Genomic DNA, 23,433 nt, shown 5'->3' with positions numbered 1-23,433 from the left:
TCAGATTCTCTCCTACCTTTGCTAGATTGCACCTTCCACAATATTCACAAAATCAGGTGATGCTCACGGCACATGTTTTCATGAAGGACACCTGCATCATGGAGGTAAATGCAGACTGCCACCAGAATATAATGGGGACCCAAAGCACAGTTCCCACAAGGCAATACAACGATAGAGAAATAGGATTAAAATTTTGTCAGCCAGCCTAGCTGACTGAAAATGCTTCAAGTCAGTTCAGAACTTCTGACTCTGCCTCAAAGCATGGGAAGTCCAGCCCCGAGATTCAAAACAGCACGTTCAGAGAGAAAAGTCTGTAGCCCAGTGGTGTGTGCTGTCATTTCATCTGAGGTTTCCATCTTTCCATCTCAAGCATTGCCAGTGCTGCAAAGTGGAAATGACACACAGGTTTCCAGGCCTTGATCGTTCTCTTAGGTCATGTAACACAACACGAGAGAGGTCACAGGTGTGACCTCCCCTATAATCTGTGGGACAGGTTAGGATGTGTTGTGTGTATCTGGCTTAGTTCAGCAAAACCAACCACTCCAGTTCAGCCTGAAATGAATCAATGGTTTAGATTTTCCTGACTTCTTTTTTTCTCCTATCATCAAAAGTTTCCCTGGGAAAATCTGACCTGGCAAAAATTCTGATTTTCTTTGAAAAAATCTTACTGATAGAAAACTCCCAAATAGCTATAGTAGTGACCTCAGAGATAACCAGCCATGTCCATGCTGGCTTTCAGTTTATCTTCTCCCCATCGCTTGAAAAGCAACAGCTCTCGTGCTGTCCAGGACAGCCTGGCCTCACCTGGCTAGCGGGGAAAGAGACTTGCGGAGCTGCCAGGCTCAAAGAAGATTCACAGCTTGGATGCCTGCTCTTCTCACTGCTGTGGCAGCAGCAGGTGGAGTGGAGAGGCTATTACAAGATCTTCCTTCCCTAAGGCATGCAGGTTTTACATGAGTTAATGCGGTTACAAAAACAATAGGCAGACGGGTCATTTGTAGCAGGAGAGGGAGGTAGTTGGAGAGGGAACTTAGCATGAAGCTCTGCCTCATCATTGGGGGTATCTAGAAAGGGCTGCAGGAATGTAATCATCCAGGACAGATTTAGAGCCATTTTATAGCAGTATGCACACCTATTACTTAATAAAGTTACCAAATGTAGGGCCACCAGATTAAGTACTCTCGTAACAGTCCCTTATTTTTTCGTCTTTCAATACCCAAGCAGAGCGAAGTGAAGTGGCTGGTGCAAGACCACAAAAATCTGATGATGAATTTACCTACTGTATCTCCTGAGCACCTGGAAAATCCTGGGGTCATAGCTCCATCTTTGTGAGTAAACCATTGAGGCAACATCATTCCCAGGTACCAGAATCATGGCAAGTCTTTTGATACTAGCAGTGAATGTGTTTGTATAACATACACATCTGCATGCTTTCTGCACACTCTTTATCCACGTTAGGCAGCCTGGATAAATGTTTTCCCACTTATTCAGTTATACACTTAATGCATCTACTGAATGTAACAGAGTTGCAGGATGAATGCCTTTTGGAAATGCTTTTGCCACTCACTGTCTCTTTTGCATGATCTTTAAACTCCTTTCCCCTGCAATACCCAGGGCTGTGCTTGGGTATCCCATACACCCAGCAGAGCCTTGGGAACGATGCATTTTCTTGACTCAACCAAACTCCACAGCCCTATTTGCTGCCCACTCCCTTGGGTTCAACCTTCAGCTCCATAGCTAAAACTGCTCACCCCTGGGTGGAGCACTCTCAACTCTCCTGTTCTTGGGAATAAAAGCATTTTGGTACCTCAGTTGCCAGCCCAAGCTGATGACGGGGTGAGAGAAATCTCCGCTTACTTCTTTCCCCCATCTGTTACATGTTAACAAGCAATCAATTAAGGAACCACAGGGAGAATATGGCTGTTCTGGGAAGAGGGGGTTGGAAAGAAGCACTCTCCTTTCTTGGGATTAAGTCAGATGACACATCACTCAGGCTGATGCAGGCCATAGTTACTGTTGTCCTGCATCATTTTCTTTTTCTTTTCTCTGAAAACACTCTAAAATTTCTTAGGTCTTTTTCTCTCTTTTCACATTAGGCCTCTCTTCTGCTCCCCCAGGGAGATGCTCCAGTATCACTCCCACAAGGGGCTAGTTTTTCAGTCTCTTCCTGTCTAAGGAGCCCCTACAGCTCTGCTTCAGAGTACTACCCTGTCTCTCCTTTAGCACCTGAATTTGACAAAAAGAAACACTGGGAATGGGTCCAAGTGCTGGAGCGGGGACAGAGTCAGTGCTGACAGTCAGAAGTCCAAGTAAAAGTTCACATTCAATCACAGGAGATTCAGCAACGGGAAATCACAGAAACCCTGCCAGGGAACAGGCCAGTGCTCTAGAGATGGCCACGCTTTCCACATAGCGTAATAAAAGAGGAAGAGTCAGTGGGGCAATACAGAGTGACTACTTCCACAGGTGGATAATGTTAAGAACAGACAACTAGAATCTACAAAATTAAGCCAGAAATAGTGAATTCTGCAGAAAACCCAGGCTGAACTGCACCCTGTACTGCTCTGTTCGCTCCAGAGTTGAAACATCCTCAGTGACAGAGTGTAATCAGGGCCATTCAATGAACAAAACCAAAATGAGTGCTCTCCCTACATGTGCATTTTTTTTTATTTCATGGGAGACAAGGAAGTACTGGTGTGGTGGACTGACCCCAGCCAGCAGTCAAGTACACACACAGCTGCTTGCTGACTGGACACACATGACTGGGTAAACGCAATGCACTTTTCACTGGAAGGTGAATGATCCTGTCTTTTTTCCAGTGAGAGCGCACAGCAAATAAAGGGAGTATCTGTACATCCAGGCATGTTGCTCACATGGAGTCTGATTGTGTAAGTATATCGGAGTTTGGCTGGATGCACTCTCATTTTTGGCTGCACTGCTGTACCTGTATGTGTGCATGTGCAGTGTATCTCTGTCAGTCAGGACACAGCCGCACACCTCATACGTGAACTGTACATGCAGGAGCAATGCACTGCAATTCATCTACACATACATGCACTGAAGTTTTCAAATCACCTGAGGAATTTCTTATCCTCAGTAAGATTGACAAAAACTGGGTATCTCTACTTCCTTCAGTGCCTAATTTTTTTGTCATCAAAGAAGTTGCATCCTAATGAAAAGGGCTGGTGGAGCTGGAAAAGGAGGAACACAGGACTGACTGTCATCCAAATGCCCTGTCGAGCCTTGCGGTGAGGTCTGTATGGAGCCCATGGCCACAAATTAAGACTGGTAGGACAAAGTAAGAACCTCTCCCACTTCTTTAATGCTGGAGCTTTCATCTCAAGGTGCAGACATCTTTAAAGAGAGGACATCTCTAGGCAGGGGCATCCACTCATCAAATGGCCCTTAAAACCACCTTTAAAATGTAAAGCACTTCCTTTCCAGGCTTCACGACACTAGCAGCCACATTATCAGGGTATCAGTGCCACTTGCAGAGGCAGGAAGATTCGCTAGGCCAGATGCCCAGATCTGGTAGCCAGCCAGGCTAGGAACTAGGCAAAGATTCCTACTGCCACAGAGCCTAACTTCATGTTCAAGTTGATTTGGAAGGACCAGAGTTGGGCAGGAGGAGAGAGGCGGCATACAAAAGAATGGAGGGTTAGGTGCATTACACCACCCTCCCTTGCCCCCCTTTTACATAACATGGCAACACTGCCGTCTCAGTAATGCCTAGGGCCGTCTCCCTTTTTTGGTATGGAGTGAATATCTCAGTTTCCCTCCCTTCCCACCATACCTTGAATAGTCCTCTTGAAGAAGGCTTTGCACGCCTCACAGGAAGCCACGCCGTAGTGGTACCCAGAAGCAATGTCCCCGCACACCAGGCACAGCCGCTTGGGGATTGCATTGAGCATGTACTCGCACTTGGTGGGCGAGTCCTCCATGATGGCGCTGGCGCAGTCTTCGTAACGCTTACGGCAGGACCCGTTGCCAATCCCTGTGCCATTGAACATGGGTGGCGAGTCCAGGCCATTGGGGTGGCCACTCATGGCGATGCCGTAGCCACCGCTAGCGTCAGAGGAGCCACTCGGGCTGTGGTGGCTGATGGCATCGATGCCAGAAGATGGGCTGGAGGGCTCGGTCTTGATGAAGGACCCACAACTGGAGGAGAGGTGCCGCTCCTCCGTGGCCATTCTGCCGAGCAGCCTGCAGGGAGAGAGCAAATGCACTCAGCGGCCTCCTGGCCAAACCCAGCTCCAGGTTGGTCAAATGACAGCCCTCCTTTTCCCACCTCAGTCTAACTCCAGTTGGCTTATGCAGTTCACAGCCCCCACCCTCCCCCCACCCAGGTACTTCTCCTTCAGGAATATCAGTACAACTCACAAAGAACAGCCTGCCTACTCCCTACAAACTCACACTAGAATAAAGGCTAGTTGTGTAGATGACAGTTTCGGGCTTTTCGAAGCCTGCAGTGCTGGGAAGAGGCATCAGTGCTGATGAGGCACGATCTACCTAGAGCACAATCTAATCCTGGGACAGCAGAAGAAATGAGTCTGTCTGTGGCAGGCCAAGTAAAAAAGATGCTTCGTTAGTTCAGGATGTGCTTCTCTGGTTCTAACTAAAAAGTTCACTAGCAGACCCTGCAGGAAGGGCCTGCTCAGACTGTATTTTCATTTGTAATACAGAAGTCTTTGATTAATTTTCATTTGATTAATTTTCATGCATCCCCACTTCACTATCACCACAAAACTGGGAGCTTAGAAACTGAAGGGAAATAATCTGATCAAAAGTTTCCTCCAGCTTATCTTAGTCTTTCTTCTATTTACTACTATAAGACTTTTGCTTGGAGATACTTCTCTCAAATTCCCACTTCTTAGAGAGAGGTTTATGCACTTAAGTATATGGAAAGGACTGCTTCTTTTCCAAATTTGCAAGCTCATCTTATTTGTTGTAGTTATAGACAGTCTTACTCCTACATAAATGCTCAGTCTTTTTTTTAGAGCACTGCTAATTTTTATTATATTTTATGGCAATGAGTTCCAGGGATTACTTGTGCGCTGTATGAACAAACAAAAAAACCTCACTTCTCTTTGCCCATACTGTAAATCCAGCCCTTCAGGCTCCCTGAACATGTCCTGACTCTCCTTCTCAAGAAATGTGCTTTCGCCATGTTCTCCTCATTCAGCTCTTCATTATCTACATAATTGTTCGTCACGCAGAAGTTTTTGCAGACCTCTTATCTGCTTCATCATCCATCTCTGAACTTCCTCTAGTCTTGCTATTTCTGTTCAGTCTAGAACAGAGTTCAATGAGCCAGCTCCTCAGTAGCATGAAACTGGCACAGCTCCATCACTTCTCCAGCTGAAGGTCTGGACACTAGTCAAGACAAAGGCACGTCACCAATTACCTACTGACGTTATCATATTTTCAATGTTATTTTCAGCCTATCTACTATATAACTCCTTACATTGTTTTTTTCTCTTTAAATTAAAATCTAAACTGTTACCATTTCTTCAACAGAGAATATCAGCAAGTTACTTACTGCAATCCTCAGATCTTTTCCTGAGTTGCTATAGTTAATTTAGCATCCATTATGGTCTATGAAAAATCAAATTAATGCCTTCTGGTGTGCAATGTTTTGCAATAGTCAACAGTGCTGTCCATGCACCCAGCTTTATTAGGATCCTTTGGAGTTTTTCAGTCTTCCTTGATAATTTCATGTCATCCATAAACTCTCATTGTTCATCCACTTGCCAGATCATTAACACACGGATGAAACACCACAACACTGATCTTTGTGGGTGATTCATGTTAACGTTTATCATGCTGAAAACTGACTTCTCTTTCTTTTCTGCATAGGATATGTCTAGCCTTTTCTGTCTCAGACACTTTTTAATTGATAATAGTATTAACCTGACAGGTTAAATTTTCCCTTCAGCAAGATAATTTGTCAAAGGCTTTCAAGAAAACCTAAATATATGCATTTCCCTGATGATATGTCCAAAGAATTCTGACAGACTGGGGATGCTTGACTACTTGGAAGTTTTGCTGGTTTAAAGTTACCATACCATGGTCATGTGGGTAATTTCTATTTCTATTTCAGTTTCAGCCTATTTACCTGGTATTTGTGGCAACTCCTTCTGCCAAACGGTCAAACCTGTCAGGGGACAGGACAAAACATTCTGTGATACCACAAGGCTGGAGTGCACATGTATATATATCACATCTGTGTGTTTGTTAGTATGAATATACATGTTTGAGATGCAGCAACTTCGCAGTATTGCATCCTTATGGTCTCATTTGACCTGAGTACCTCCTAATTTTCCCTTCTCTGTTTCATCCTCAATGTTTGACCTCATCTGCTATCTCTGGGATCGATCTGCCAAGTTTGTTATTTGGCAAGATTGTTGACCTTGAGAGTATGGGCAGGCATCTCACGTTCCTCAGCTGCTCTGCCTGGTGTTACCTGAGAGGAATCCAGAGTTTGGTCCCTCTCAGAGACAGCATGATGAGTTGATGAATGCTCATGCTTTGCCCAGGGGGTCACAGTGGACTAGAGGCCACGGAGCTGTTACAGGAAGAATTGCTGCAGGTGCATTCATCTTTAATCCCACAGGGCATCTAGACAGTTTGTAGATCTGGTGTAGTGCCAGCTGCCTGTGTGGAGGAAGATGAAGCTTTGCTAGCTGAGACCAGATCTCAGCATCTCACAGCAAAGCTGGAAGTTGCTGTCCTGGCCAGACTCTGGAACCTTTCCCTACCTGAGAAGTGTGTTTGTAGTAAGCATTTGAAGATCACTGGGCACAACAACATGAAATTAGGGTCAAAATGGAAAGCAAAGCCACCAAAAAACACTGTTCTGCACTGAGGAACTACACAGTAAAAGGAGTTAGAGTTGTAATGTTAGTGGCAGACAGAGGACAACACTATGAAAAAGGCATGACAAGGAGGTGACCTGTACTGTCAGATTCAGTCAGTGGAATTCAAATGCCAGCTTCTGTCTCTTAAAAGCCCAAAATTCACAGAGGACCTCAAGAGGACCCACTGAGGGACTTCCCTCCACTGAAAAAAATTTTTAAAAGAGGGGAGATAGCCTCCTCCTAGGACCAACTTACTTCTCAACTCACAACCTGAATTAAGGAGCCTTCATCCCCGAGGCAGGCAAACAGTGACTAATGGCGAATTAAGGATGGAAACAAACCCCTACATCCCTACAGCTGAGGATGCTCCTGTTCCCTTCCGGGAGACAGTAATACATTGTGAGCTCTGGTTAGGTGCGAACATATGCTTTAGAGGCAAAAGTCCTTAACGTCAAGACAGATCAAAGACCATAGCTCAGGTGACTACAGCCATTCCAGAACCTGTGTTTTTCTTTTCTGGTCTCCGAACAACTTGCATGGTTAATTATTGCTGGGCAGCACACACTGAGTTAAGCCTCACCAGCTCTGGCTTTCTGCAGGTCTCATGGAGATCCCATGATGACTTTTAAACAGACTCAGAGTGTCCCCTGGCAATGAAATACAACAACTTGAACTTCAAGAAGAATAGCTAAATGTTTTTTGCAAAGAGTTGAAAGTGATGAACAGCCATTTTGCTCAGCTCTAGTTACCTTAATAGGAATGTAAAAGGAGAGAGACTTGATCCAACTCTCCTCCGTGCTGGCACAGGAAACTCCGTTACTATTTCTGTGCCCAAGTAACAGGCTTAGAGGTTCTAAACATTTCGTTCTTTTCACCTTTCCTCATCATAGGTCATTCTCTCTAATCCCTTTAGCATCTTTGTGGCCCTGCTCTGGATTTGTTCCAATTTGCCTGGGTCTCTCTTGTAGCAAGGTTTCCCAAATCACACAGAGCGATACCACAGCACTACAGGAGAGAGTCACTCTGAAAAAGCACACAGCGGGGCAAGCATATGGACCAGTGGAGCAGTAGTTTTACCAGACATCAGGCTGCACATCAGCTCATATATTTGATAGCTACTGTCTCACTGGGATCTCTCTGAACATAAGTTGCTTTTGCCACCATGCTCTGCACATGAAATTTGGAGGTTCTCCTTGTTCCAAAGTAGGTCCAATATCATCTTTAAACCACAAGCTGCTCATTGCCAGATGTTTTACCAAAGGTTGTTAATAATGTTTATTTTTTCAGCCTGGCTCCTCTTTTTTTTCTACTCCTTTTTTTTTTTTTTTACTAGTAGCTTTCAGTTGTGTCAACTGTAAATGTGAGAACTGTTCCTTTTACATTTGGCTCCAGGTCACTAACTAATGTTTAAAACCAAAACACTGCCCTGTTGGACACCACCTCTGAAGAAGGAGAAAGACTGTCTCTAACCCTCTGTTTACACTCTGTCAGCTAATCCATGATTCATTTCACAGGATTTGTATCAAAACCAATTTGATCTAATTTCCCTAATAAGATCTTGCACAGCTTTGTGTCAAAAGCCCGTGCACGGTCCAGAGACAGTCTATCCACTGCATTCCTTTTTCCGACTAATTACCTAATTGTATCAAGAAAGGTTATTGTCTGCTGTACTCCTGTTTCATAAACCCACTGCTGTTTATCATTAACAATGTTGTTAGCCTTTACATGCCTATAACTGCCCTCAAACAAGCGTGCCCCGATCTCAGTGATTCTGGATGTAAATATGCAGGTTTAGACCAAGCTGAAATTGCGCTTCAGGTTTTCGTCCATCGGTGTTATGTCCCTTGGGCAGTGACGTTGGGTTAGTGGTGTTACAAGTTCCTCCAATTCTTCTCTAGCCTTTCATCTTTTGCTGTTTCTCTATAATGGCTAGACTACTTCCGAGTTTAATGGCTCTCTTGAGAACAACAGCAATAATACGAGAGGGGAAGACTGCTAGATGGACAGGACAAGAAAGGGACAAAAGATTAATGTTATAAAATCAAGGCAGTAAATATTGCCCCATTTTTTTTTTTTTTAACTTCAAGGACTGCAAGTTTAGGATCCATGCAGATAAGGTTATTTTACTGCATAGCATCTGAGGTTATTTTTGCCAGAAATAATAATTTGAAGCTATGTTCACCTCTTTACCTCACTTTTGGATATGAAAATTACAGGAATCCAGACTTCACCTTACTCAAGAGGAGACACACCTGTTTAACAAGACAGCCAGAATAATACCCAGCTTTGTAATAGAAGGTAGTTTTTGTCCATCAGAAGAATTCTCTATCAGCTAAACGCATCCATAATTCTATAACTTAATCCTATCTGAGTGCTGAGGCAAACCCAAGTATTTGACCCTGTACCTTCTCCATGCAGCACTCTCTATTCCAAACTGGATCAAGAGAAGTTGAGAGGAAACACTGCTGAGCTTCTCTAGTGGCTGATCCTCATTACGTCACCTTCAACAGGAAAGGGCAGGACAGCTCATCACTATACTTCAGTTTCCTGGAGGAAGGTGAGGAACTGACATCAGAAGTTCTGCCACAGAGGCCACTCTGTTCACCAGTATTTTCTGATAAAATCACAGACTCACCAACCCAACATGCTGGAGATTTCCAACAGCAAGACTAATGTTGTCCTTAAAATGAATGCTGAAATACAGCTGTAGGACTAATACTGGCTGGGGGAAGTGGGGAGCAAGAGTACACTCAGGCCCTCCACAAGCAAAACCTCTATTCTGGGCACAAGAAAAAATGTAATGGGTCAGAAATAGGTTTTTCTGAGTTTTTCTACAGCTAGATGTAGACTCCAGACAGAATGAAATCTCAATTTTTTTAAAGTCCTCTAAGATCTACCATAAAACTGAAAACCCCTGCAGGTGAGATGCCTGTAGATCTTGTAACTTCCAGGTGCATTATAGCTGTGCTTGTGGAATGGCACTTTAGTCCTTAAGTCCATGAATAGGGAGTACTTGCAGTAGATTCAAGCTTTACTAACAAAACCTGAGAAGACTGCAACTATAAACCTGCTCATCTCAGGCCTCAGCGTGTGACATCAGCACACTCTGGATTGCACTGACATTTTTAAGCCAACTTTGAAAGACCAAACCAGCTTTAATCTGCAGAAACACCAATGATTTAAACAGAGATAAAACATCCAATGTCTTCTCCAGTACAGGCCCATTTTTGCTATCAGTATTTGTTAGCCCAGATGACATAAACATGCACTGCATGTGTAAATCAGATGTGCATTTCATGCCATTATGCCACTTGGACAACACAGACTTTGTGTCCTTTGTGGGCCACGTGAGAGAGCTTTGCAACCCACAGTTGGCTGACAAACAATACAGACCAGCTTCTCAAATACTGGCTGCAACTCCAGTACCAGGCCAAATTCTGTCAGGTGCTTTGTTTAGATACAGGAGACAGAAATAAATAATGCTTTCCCAGTGGCAGGCTAGACGTGACAGCTGCAATAACAGCCAGTATAATTTTAGGTCACATATGCAAAGAGTTAATGCCATGGAGCTGAGCTGCTGACACCTGTTGGGTGATCTGCTCTTACCATGAAGAGCACACACGAGCTCCCATGCCCACCGCTCTGCTTCTAGGACGCCATGGTGCTAGGGAGGCAAGGGGTCAGCACACCCACTGGTTTCTCCTGCTCTTCTACTGAACATGGACTTCAAACGAGAGCGACATCATCTAGAGACTCCTCATCTTTACTGACAGCTCTTCTCCACACAACAGTCCAAGAATAATGGGACCTGCCAATATGCCACTTTACTCTGGTACAGTAGATAATTGTGGATAACTCAGCCATACCAGCCACAGGCCAGGAAGCTGTCCTGGGCCCATTCTATTGTACAGGAACACATCGTGTTCCCAGGGCAAACTTCATTTCTCTCAGTAGGTAAGCAAGAGCTTGGCTAGAACATTGGTGATAGGCATGATCATAAACATAAATCACCAAATTACCAGTGCACAGGCTTTAGAGGTTTTTTGTTCAAATCACAGAATTTTGCAGTGCTATAAAGGACAAGAGAGTCAGAACCTCAGATCAATCTAGGTATTCTTCTGTGGAGTGCAGATATGATTTCTAAGACTTCTGTCACGTTTGCTAGTGGCATCTCCCTTTGGTTTGCATGGGTTATGCTTTTATTCCATAGAATAGGGCAAACCCTAGAGAGCTTGTTTGGAAGACACTTACCTGCAATATGCCTCCACAAATACTACGTACTTGTCTTTAGAACAAACATAAACCTAGCAAAAGGCTGATGAGCTTGCTCTCTTATTTGGAGTGGAAAGCAATGTGTGACTTCTACTCCATAGCATGAATACCAACCTGTAGTTCACAAACCTGGACTACCAGGTTGTAATTATGTCCAACTGTCAGCACTTTATTCTTAAAGAGCTACACCATCCTAATTCCAATTACAATATTTTCCTGTTGCTTTTAGCTTTGCTGGGCACCTGGACCTGGCTTATTTTGTAAAAATGCATCACACTTGGCCTGCCTTTCACCCTTTCTCTGAAGAGAAGTATAGATTTTTTTTATATGCTTTATAATTTGACAGTGGGTCAGGGGAAGAACTTTTGAGTCAGGAGGCTGAAGAAACTAAAAAGGAAATATGTAAGGAAGCCAGCAAAGTCCCACAGCTTCCCAGCTGCAAGAGCCTATCTAGAGAACTGTCTCCAGGTGTCAGTTCCCCTGGTATTCCTGAAGACAAGTGGGTTGTATGAGACCTATTGAAGTGCGTCACTGGATGAAACCAGTTCTGCCATATAGACAAGCACATTCCTTGCACAGCCAGGGCATGGAGGCTCAAGCTGGGCTCTTGTGCAAGCTAAGGAGAAGGAGACGGCAAGTGCTCATATTCTGGCTCTTACACAAATAGTATTCACTTGTCTAATGCCCAGGAGACATTTTATCCCTTTGACCCATTGCATAACCAGAGCCCTGTTACGTATCGGTAGATCTTCTCTAGCCCAAGTTAGCTCACGTTGATGAAAGCTACCGCAGCAAACTGTCTGGCGGCTGCTTAATAAATAAAAAAGGTTTCTCATGGGCAGAAGACATCATGGATTTCCTACTAGCCTTCATCTCTCTCCTCATTCTTGTAATTTCTCTTCACCCTTAGGACGACACTCTTGTTAGTAAATGGTAAGAGGTATTACACAGACAAAGTGACAATTAATCTGGAGGTGTGACATATCAGTTCACTCTCTTATTAACACATCGCCTTCTGAAGGTACCTTGCCCTCTGGTATACTAATTGCACTCCTTCCAGAGAGAATTGCTTTAGCACTTGAGCTAATGCTTCCTGCTTATACTTACTGTTGATACCACTGCAAAACAAGGACCAGGATTGACTTGCTGTTCACTAGTTATCCAAATTCTATCACCATGCTTTTTCCCTCCATGTCATCAGTCTGTGTTTTATACTTCCAGGCTGTGTGTACCTTCTTCTCCCACTATTTCTACATCTGGAACACTGCTCATGCTAGTTCAACAATTTTGCCTGCATACAGCAAAGCTGCAACACAATCCCTGTTGAAATGCTCAGCTAGACCTTCATTTCTTCTTGAATGTCTTTATGCTCTATCTAGGGCACTTATAATCTATATCTCTCTTAGTACCTTCAGTGTCCTTCAGATACTTGTGAATGAGATCCACACAACAACATATTCAGTAAAGCACACTTCAAACACTTGTACGTCAGAATTTTGCTTCCACCTTTTCAGCTAGGCAAGGAAAGGAAAACCTCCAGCACTGCCGTTCACATCAGATGTATTTTTGCATCCCAGCATGATCCCCTGTCTCATCTCGCAGAGACCTTTTATTTCCCTCAGTACCCTTCTTAGTGTTTCTGAGAGGAAACTGCCACCAATGCAAATTCTTCAGGCTGTACTTCCTTGCATTTCAAGATATCTATTGAAAGCAACCCTCCCTTCAACCTTGCCCACAATTCATGATGAACGACGGGAGGGAAAAAGCGAGACCCAGAGGTATTGCTTAATTCCTATGAGTGTTAGAGGAAGGAATTAGGATGGGAGATATCTACAAACCAAGGACATCATCCTAGAAGCAAATGTGAGAAGAGACTTAAGAATTAACATTTCTTTATGAATATTAGTTTATTGAAAGAGGACCCTAGGTTTATTCAGACAAAAATTTGAACTTGTGTGTTCTCCACTCTGGACGCTTTTAGGAATTCTTTGATTTTGACATGTTTGGTTTCTTTTTTTTGATGGTTTCTGTTTCTTACACTTCAAGACTTACAGTTGCAGTGGGAGTCTGCCTCTTTCTCTCACCCTTGCCAAGACAATCCAGACAGAATAGATGGGCTTTGCCTAGTTCCACCTGTTGCTCTTGGAGAAATCTATAATTAAGTGCCTCATCATTAGAAATATTACTCGAAACCGGACAGATCCTGAAAAACTGACTGAAATCAGTTCCACATAAACTACAGAGTGGAAAATAACAATGGGCAATTAGTTCTTTTCAGTTTGAAATCTTTTTTATCCCTGGCTCTCCAGAAAGCATGATATAGTATCAAAGCAAGATAACAGCGTGAGAGAAAACACTGGATCTGGCATGGAAGAGATGTCCCAGAAACATGGGAAAAGCGTGGAAGTGGGAATGAGTTGGGCTCTTGGTGGGGATGAAGGCACAAGAGAACTGCACGGGGTCTGGGACAGACAAGAAACCTGTGCTACACCGTGAGGCTGAGATATGGCCCTTGAGCAAGCAGAGAAAAGGAGTACGTGACAGGCGTACCTGTAGAGGAGGCTCCTCTTAAGTACCACAGGTTTGAGGAGAATAGGTGATACATAGAAACACCCTGTTTCCTTCTGCACACCTTAGACTGCTGTAATATACAGGATTATCTTTAGCTACCTATTTAAGATAACCTCAAGGTTCAGATTTGCTGAGTCTTTAAAACCCCACCTTCTGTAGGTATTTAGCAGATGTCTTACCACACACTGCATATATTAAGTAGTCAGTTGTAGCTGACCCAAATTCCAGCTTCAAACTCTTATGACTCATTCTAAATCCACTTCATTCATCCAGCTTCCAGACTGTTTGTCCCCATTTCCTTTGACCAACAAAGCAGCTTCCAGTGCTCTCAAACTCAGTCCTATCCAAGGCCCCGCAGCATCCTGCTTTCTTTCTTGCCTGAACCAATACATGAGGAGAAGACCAGGACCAACAAACCACTCTTTTGATAGAACACTTTAACAGAACAAGCACATCATTTTCCCCAACACTCTGTGTAACTTGCACATTCATTTCTCTAGAAAAGCCAACAAACAAACAAAAAAACAAACAACAAAAAACACCCTAAACAAATTTTAAAGCAAAATACTTTTAGATTTCCTCAATTTTCCTTCCAAATTGACATAAATGTTTGAAAATTTAACTAGACGTGACTACCAAAAAAACCTCCTTCAAAAATATTCCTTTCTGTCATGGTGAACAGATTATCTCCTCATCCCAGGAAGTTTTCACTTTTCCCTGTTATTATTTTAGGGCATGAAATCAAAAAAAAAAAAAAAAAAAAAAGAAAAGAAAAAGAAAAGCTTGCAAGATCTGCAACCTCAGTTTCACTCCCTGTTCCCCATTTCAGCGTCCCTACTGACAGACAAGCAGAAGCCAACAGAGAGACACAGCAAAGCAGAGACACAGGCAGTCAGGCAACAACAAAGAAGCTATACAACTGCTTCTATACTTCTGTATAGCACCTTTCTCAGACAGGCTTAAATTTTATATAACTTTATTCTGCAGGATATCTATGTATAGCAGGTATGCATACACATAATAAATCTATTGTGCAAATACATACAAACTCCCTCCTCACACACGCCCTCCCAAATCTCTCCTTTCCTCATTATATGTATGCACCTAGATACCATTCCAGCAGCTTCACTACAGAAGCCAAACTATGACTTCATATTTCCAGATCATCACCGTGAGTGTTCAGACATTTATAGCAAACATAATCCACTAACGCAAAAACAAACAATCAAAAAAATACTGCCTAATCGAGTTACATCATTGGCAGTCTGCACGTTCAGTCACAGCCCGGTGTTCAGCGAAGCAACGAGAAGAAGACCTCACATGATTTTGCATACGTCTGCACTCTGTCTGATCTCGTATTTAAGAACTGTTTGTTCTCTCTCCAGAGGTCTGGGACCCTTTACAGACACTACTAGGAAGGGTCAAAGAAGAGACCCAAAAAGAAGCAAGTTTCAGCAACCACTGGTCCAGTGTGACCCAGCCCAGCCCACCCTGCCGGCATGTCCTCCCGACTGTGCTTGTTCCCTTTGCCCTTGGAATGCTATCACTTATTATCACGCTGACTTCTCCAGATGGGGCATTTTGGCTATTGATCTGATAAATAAACAGCCTGCTCGCTCGATCAAAATGTTATTTTGCATTTCAATTACTGTTCACTAATGCAACCTTCATCCCGCCAAGAGCGCTGCTGGCAATGACACTCGACCTGGCACAGGCGTTTGCAAGCAAATTCTGCAGCGCCTGCTGCAAGAACCTAACGGGATTACCAACCTCCATCAGATGCATAGAAAGAGGAGATGGACAGACGGGACTGGGCTGAAGGGGAACAGCCATGTGCAGAACAGAAGGTGTGAGCAACCTGGAAAAGGGGTAGGAATAGGCAGAAGCACAAATCCATTTACAATGCAGCTTTGCCAAATATTTTGACAGAGGGAGGTCTTGGAAACTAAAGACATTCACTCCAGTGGACAACCCTGCCAGCTTCACAGCAGACAGACTGAGCTCACTGTGTGTGAGCCATGCAAGAGTTCAGAGCAATGGGAAATGGAAATCAGTGTCTGGTAACAAGCCAGCAATGAGCACTGCAAACCCATCAGGGCAAACAGGGTCATTTCTAACGCAAGTTCAGCAGCCTAGCTCCACCAGGGTTCAGTAGGCTCCAGAGCTGGATGCAGGGTGTTGTGTGTAAACCTGCAGGGAGGAAACCCTCTTAGTCCTTGCTCGATTCTTCAGTATAGCAGGAAATTCAACTCCCTTTGGAGAATCTGGTGATGGTACAGCAAGAAAGGGGCATCCAGAGGGATTGGTAAAAGATGGATCTTTGGCAGGTGTTGGTCTCTACCGATTCAGCATTCTGCTTACATCAGGGAATCCTTTGCAAAATCAGCAAACTGGTTTCACTCAAACTCTGTCTACAATGGGAAACATAGCACAAATAGCAAGTCCGCGAGTGGCCATGGGCATGAGTTCAGGTGTGACTATATGGTTATGAGACAGCTTCTACTCCCGAGTTCTTCTGGTCACATGATGTACTTCACCAGGTGGCTGGCTTTGCACCAGGCGCCTAATGCATGATGCAGAATGCACCCTGGCCCCTTTTCCTTTTCCTACCCAAATTCCTAACTGAAATGTAACATGTATCACAAAACAACACAACTATTTACCAACGGATGCAAATGGTGGTTAGTGCTTTCACCACCTCCTGTATAGTGTGTCTGAGGGAGGGTGTTGGATTTGGTTATCAAGTGACAAGGTAATATAAATAGTCAAGTCAATAGTCCTTATTTCAGTTTCCAGAGATCTTTCGACAGAAATCTTTTGACAGACCTGGATAAATTTCTCCCATTTCATTACCAGACAGCATCCAGACTGAAACTGCCAGACATTCATGAGTTAAAAATAAACAACCCCATATAACACCCCGACATTATATAAATGAAATGCTAAGTATAACACACTGAATGGGATCAATGTGATGCATAAAGACAGGATCTATAACTTCACACACTCACACTTCATCTGTGTGCCCAGCTTCCCAGTTCTCTCTGCCCTTGGAAAACTGAGCCTTGTGTCCCACACCCATCTCCCTCTGGCCAGGTCTATGCTGGAGACCTTGCTCTCCCAGCTCTGTCCCTGTGCTCATGCTTTCTTTGAGCTCGCTCCTGGGAGCAGAGTTTCTGGGAACCATTGTACACCTACATCACATCTCCCCAGCCACTAGGTATCCATGCCCCAAATGCACTCTAAGGACCCTTATGCATGTTAGGACTCCTAGCCGCCTGCTCTGTGCTTATGACGTGGGACAGCAAAGTGTAGTGTACTGAGCCCTTAAAATGCTGCCAAAATGTCTCAAAGTCTAATTCCAGCCTCAACACTGATCTCATGGACTTCAGTAAGCCATCGCAGCTCTCCAAGACACTGCTTCCCCAACTGAAAAGGAGGGATATGGTCCTAAATGACCTACCTCACGGGAACATTGTGAAGGTTAATCAGCAACTATGATCGAAAGAATGGAGTGTGCAGATGAATGTGCTAAACAGAACAATGGACAGATAAATCCTGTGCTCACACGATGGCCTCTGCTCCAGATTATCAGCAGAATTCGAACATCTTTCTTCAGCAGCGCAGCTCAGAAATTTGCCTTTGTAAGTGGTGTGAGTAGCTGGTGTTCTCCTGCATGCAAGCTAGCCAGAAGAATAAACCACCGCCTTCACAAATGTGTCTTTACTACACAGAACCAATTCTGACCTCCTCCTGAATCTCACTGTACCTTAAGCCCAGTCCCGTGTGACCCAGTCTACACAATAACCTTATCTCTAATACTGCCTAATCCTATCTCCATCTCTCTAGGTGCTATTTCACACACCAACTGCCTCCTGACAACATCACCATATAATCAGTTTTTCTGTTCTCCTTCAGAGCTAAACTTCACTAGAAGTTTTTAATTTTAGGAAAAAAAAAAAGTTAAAAAATACTATTATTTTTCATTATAGAACTGGGTTAATTTTGGCAATGTTTTGTACTGTAGGACTTCCAAAACAAATCTAAAGAAAATAAGATGTTTAATTTTGCTTTGTTCCTAGCACTTTGTTTAGCCTGTCATGCATTGCCTCATGTTCTTTATCTGACCAAGTGTGCCCTGTCTCTGGAACATAATGAAACAAAACATCGTAAGTTTCCTCAAAATAAATTCTATTGGAATTTCCACTCAAACTGGTTGCAACCAGATTTGGGATGAAATAGTATTTTGGAACAAAAAATATTATATGAAACGAGATTATAATTTTCATGCACCTCCCCTCCCTTTATCTTCCACCTAGCTGTCTGCTTGTGCTTCACTCCACAGGTCTCTTTATTTATATACATTCAGAAACATGTATGTATGTTCTAACGTACACAGAAACATTTTGACACTTCATGCTATTCTCTTTAGCCAGGTAGTATAGAGAGACAGATATTGACAAATAAATTACACCTAAATCATCTGAAAACCTACATAAGAATTCTGAAAATTCAGAGTACCATGGAAGCTGTCCCATCAACTCATATGAAATGGTCATCCTGTGTTACTCAGTCCTTTTGCATGGTAGGGATTAACCATGTGTCAAGGAGCATCCTGCAGCCAAAAAGCAACACCTCTGTTTTGAAAGCTGAGCGCTGCTGGAGAAACCCAGCTCTGCTTTTCCATCTGATGCCATTTAAGCTTTACCCCATTCGTTCTGCATCAGAATGAAATCACTTCTGGCATGTGATCAGAAGACTTGAAACCCTGGCTCCCTATCAACTTACAAAAATTGACCTGGACATTTTAACCACTTTCATGAGAGTTTGAATGAAACTTCTTTGTCATTCACTCATGGCAAGGACTGCTTCTTCTTAGCACCTCTGTGAAGTACAAAATAATACTTCATTTTATAGCCTGCTGAGGAAAAATTGTTGGAATTGAGTATAAATATCTTACCGGCTACCTGAACCCTACCCAGCATTCTGCAGCTACAGTGGAAATAAATCACAGGTAGTTGGGACAGCATCTCATCTCTTCATTTAAGTCTTGATTCAACTACTACTGGAATTAAATTGTGATTTCTATTGATCTGAACAGGAACTGGACCTCAGGATCTCAACAGTCATCCAAATGTTGAACACTGCAGCTATTCCATGGCTGACACTAGATTTCTGAATACTTGTCTTCTAGTGTTAAACTACTCCTTCTTCAAACACACTTTTATTTCAAATGTTCCTTGGAAGGAAAGCAAGATGAACAATTCTTTCCCAGTAAAAGGCTTTCTCAGAAATCCTCACTTACACTAATAAACACTCCTCCTCCTGCCAGTGACACTGCAGATTGATGGTCCTTCCCAACCATTCCAAGTAATGGGGTACAGTGAATTCATTCACACATCTCCATCTCCAGGTGACATTCACTGGTCTGAGCATCCCTTGGAAGTCACTTTGCTGCCAGCTGTGACATGTGACTTAAGTCCAGAGAGGAAATTCAGCAACAACAGGCTCCCTAAAAAGATCTCTCTAACAGGAATTAATTTATTTCCTTGGATTCATCCTAAGCAGATAAATAGCCCAAGCTCTAGGTAGCTCTGGCATCTATCCTGCTTGAAAAGAGGAGGTAAATGCTGCCTATGTTCAAGAAATGCTCTCACTTCCCACATTATTCTCTAAACAGGAGGAATTTCAGGAACTCCAGTTGCGAATGAAAACAGCTCCAAGTAGCAAAACCATTCCCCATGGTGCACCAGCCACCTCCCCAGAGAGAATTTCAGTCCATAGGGTTAACAGCAGCTACTTTGTCGAAAAATCACTGCTCAACCCAGCTATACCTGAACAGCCTGTTCTGATTTCCTGAGGTACCAGCTGCCGTGCTGCTCACCCCTTGGCATTCACAGCAAATCTGGTATAAAACAGGCTGGATCAGCAAGGGAGCCACAGAGACTGGACTGCACTGCAGTGCAGTGCTGGGGGAGGCTGTTCCTGGCCAGGCACAAAGCTGGTGCAAACATGAACATCAATGTTCATTTGCCGTTCTTCGGTGCGTAATTTAGCTGAGGTGTTTAAGTTCCTGACAAATCTGCAAATGCTTTAAAGTTCCTCTGTCCCAGCAGAACTGCTGGATAGATTTTCAGGCCACGAGTTGTTGAGAGGGTGCCTTTTGAGAAGCTCTTTCCAAATATTAAAAGGAAACTGTCAAGTTTGGTACAGCAAAAACCTCACACAACTACAACATGAAATCCCTCCAAAGTGACTCACGGCCTAAAACCCTGCTGGAGGGATATGCAACCAGTCAGATATGGGACATGGTTGTAAGTATGAAGCACATGTCCTGCAAATCTAGAGTACAGATTTGATCAGTTTGGAAGACTAAAACAAAGACTGAAGTTGTTTCACCCAGCTTCAACTCTGAACAGTGGAAAAAAAAAAATCGCTATTTTGCAAAAGCACTGGCTTGCAAACCAGAGACTTTATTCAGGGCTTGTAGACTTTGACCGATCCAGATAAATGAATTTTAGTCACAGCTGGTTAAAAAACAGAAAGAAGGCCCATTTTAAAAAGCCACTCTGCATTACAGCCCCCCACTTCACATTTGCCTGGAGAAGCAGGAGCTGAAGTAGCAGTAGAGAAGGAAGGAGAGTTATGGATTCTGGTGTATCCCATCGGAGCACTGTTTATTCTAATCAATCAACTGAAAAAATAGCAGCTGAGAGTAATTATTAATAATCAAGTAAAATTGGATTATTTCTCTGCACTGCAGTGTTGTCTGGATGGGGAGACTGGTGTAGAAATAAAGTTCATCAGAGCAAGCTACTGAAATAAAATTGCTGACCTCAGCAGTTCATCAGAGAAGGCGGAAATGGGAGTCTCAACGAAGCATATGGTATATTATCTGCAGAGCATGGTGGCTAACAAAAATAATTATTGGAAGGTGGCTGAGCTTAAGCATTTGAATCAAGTAATATATCCAGTAGTATATCCAAATAGCAGTACTAAGACCTACTGCTAAAGCCTTCCATTTCTGAGGTATCTGGTTTTGTGGGTCCTCATTCCTGAAGGTATAGGAAGCTCTCTCTTCCAAAATGCATCACTTGAGAAGAAGGGGCTCAGATTTTCTCTGAATACATTGAGCCCTCTCTGCAGCTGTGGTCTTGGCTCATTTTATACTCAAGTAACAGAATGGAAACACATATCATAGAGGACCACTATACCAAATATTTCCCAATATAGTAAAGTCAGTAAATTTGATGTTACTCTGCCTAAAAGAACCATAACATGGTGTTGCACAGAGAGGGCCATATTCTCAAACATTAATACTGAATTGCAACTATAAAACACACACTTCTAATGCAAAAACAATGGCTCTGCCAACTTCATCCATAAACACATACGTGCAACTATATTAGTCACTTGTGTCCATGAGTGCCTTGTCTATGCAGTCACATATGCATCTTGTAAGTACTTTGCAAATATGATTTAGGAACCTGCATTTGAAAATATAACTCAGATGTGATATTAATGGCTGAACTGGGCCATTCAACAAGGGCAAGTGTAGGGTCCTGTACGTGGCGAGGAATAACCCCAGGCATCAGTACAGGCTAGGGGTGGACCTGCTGGAAAGCAGCACTGCAGAGAAGGACTTGGGAGTTGTGGTTGACAACAGGTTGACCATGAGTCAACAATGTGCCCTTGTGGCCTAGAATGGTATCCTGAGATGCACTGGGAAAAGTGTGACCAGCAGGTTGAAGGAGGTTCTCCTCCCTTCTACTCTGTCCTGGTGAGCCCGCATCTGGAATCCTGCGTCCAATTCTGGGCCCCCAAGTTTAAGAAGGGCAAGGAATTACTGGAGGGAAGATGATTAGGGACCTAAATAATCTTTCTTACGAACTGAGACTGAGAGAGCTGGGTCTGTTGAGCCTGGAGATGAGAAGGCCGAGAGGGGATCTCATCAATGTTTATAAATATCACAAGAATGGGTGTCAAGAGGATGGGACCAGACTCCTTGCAGTGGTGCCAAACGGTGCACAGACGGGGGCAACAGGCACAGACTGAAGCACAGGAGGTTCCATCTGAATATGAGGAGAAGCTTCTTTACTTGGAGGGTGACAGAGCACTGGAACAGGCTGCCCAGAGAGGTTGTGGAGTCTCCTTCTCTGGAGACATTCAAGACCTGCCTGGACACATTCCTGTGTGATCTACTCTGGGTGAACCTGCTTTAGCAGGTAGGTTGGACTAGATGATCTCCAGAGGTCCCTTCCAACCCTAACCATTCCGTGAAACTGGACATAAAGCAGTAAAGCTCCCTTGCAATAAATGGAATTGTACCAATTTACAAAATTTAGGTAGCATGTTCTACAACACTATACTCCTGGCAAGAGGAAATACTACCCAACTACAAGGGAAGTACAGTACTGCTACAGTAGAAGGCAGAACTTGGAGTTTTCTGACATTTATTGTGCAAGACCTCAGCCATAAAACTGAATTAACACAGCAAACATTTTCTGTTTAACAGGTTACTAATTACATTTTCAAATTAAATATTTACTTCTATCTTGAGTATTTCTATAGCACCCAACAGAATCTAAGATGAGTTACTCCCCGATTTACTTTAACAATTTCTTAAATTAAAAGAATTCTTTCTTTAAAAGGGGCTGGGGGAATCTGAAGTTTCTTCCCCCCTACACCCCCAACTGTTGGATCATACAGAATGCTACACAACCCCCAACACATACCATGCAGGAATCTGAAGACTGAAGGTTAGCTATAACCAGTCAGTGGATGTACCTACTACTACACTAAGTCTAATGATCCCCAGGGTCTGCTTTTACATATCACCTGCAGCAAAACACTGCTTTCACCGTCCCACTGCAAACATCAGCTGTGCTGTTCTATTTATTTCGTTCTCACATTTTTTTCTATATCAGGAAGTTAGTGGGAAAGAAGGAGAGACACATTTTAATATCTTATTTTGAGCTGGATCAGTCCTAAAAAGTTTTGATAGTGTGGATCACCTACCAGGACAAAAGCATACTATTACTTCTGCAATGTTAGCATCTGCTTTAGGCACCAGCCCACAGAGCAGGATGAAGGAATGGGAAGGGGAGAAACGGTTCTGGATAAACAGCACCTCAAGTTCTTTCACTCTGTTTGCATGGGAAGAAAGGGTTAAGCCTGCTTTGAGGTTCTCTTTGTTCTCCACAGTTTGTGCAAGGCCAGCAATCAATCAGTCTTCGCTCTTTCCTCTTTTTTTTTCTTTGCCTGGGAACCACTGTAGGAATATCATACCCAGGATCTTGTTTAAATCCACGACTCTCCTCTGGCAAGTCAATTCTTCCCATCTTTCCCCCACCCCCTCCCTCCCAAGACACCCCCTTCTTCCCTCCCCAAAAAGGGGCCTTCTGAGCTCGTTTTGCTAATGTATTCTCAAACCAAATTAGGAGCTCTGACTCGCGGTGAAGTTCGTGAGTTAGTTGCCACGATGCACTGAATTAAAGATACCATCTCGGACTCAAATCAGATTAGAGCCCACACACACACATGCAAAAGCCCACTTTCTAATCAATTTTATAAAGGGCCTTCAGCAGAGATACACTAATGGTATTGAGCTAAGATCTTTAAACTAAGTCTGCAAGAAGTCTGCAGAGATAAAACACACACTGTATTAAAGAGAAAGCTCTTCACTGTGCCCTTCCCACCAAGAACCCTGTGCACGCTGGAAGAGCACCTCAAA

General features: G+C 43.4%; 1 protein-coding gene across 4 annotated transcripts in view; it reads right to left on the bottom strand.

Annotated features, from left to right (window-relative positions):
* Positions 1-23,433, bottom strand: part of ESRRB (estrogen related receptor beta) — a 132,393-nt gene that overhangs the window by 39,082 nt on the left and 69,878 nt on the right. For 3 of the 4 annotated variants that reach the window (XM_071809475.1, XM_065840182.2, XM_071809474.1), the window contains one exon: positions 3,794-4,203. In XM_071809475.1, coding sequence (XP_071665576.1) covers positions 3,794-4,203 — 410 coding nt within the window. Of the gene's footprint in view, positions 1-3,793; positions 4,204-9,262; positions 9,356-23,433 lie in introns of those variants that run through there. The other variant, XM_071809476.1, reaches the window with a different exon arrangement.

The sequence above is a fragment of the Patagioenas fasciata genome, chromosome 5 (assembly GCF_037038585.1).
Source record: "Patagioenas fasciata isolate bPatFas1 chromosome 5, bPatFas1.hap1, whole genome shotgun sequence".
In the NCBI taxonomy this organism is placed as follows: Eukaryota; Metazoa; Chordata; class Aves; order Columbiformes; family Columbidae; genus Patagioenas; species Patagioenas fasciata.
This window is presented reverse-complemented; position numbering and strand designations above follow the sequence as displayed.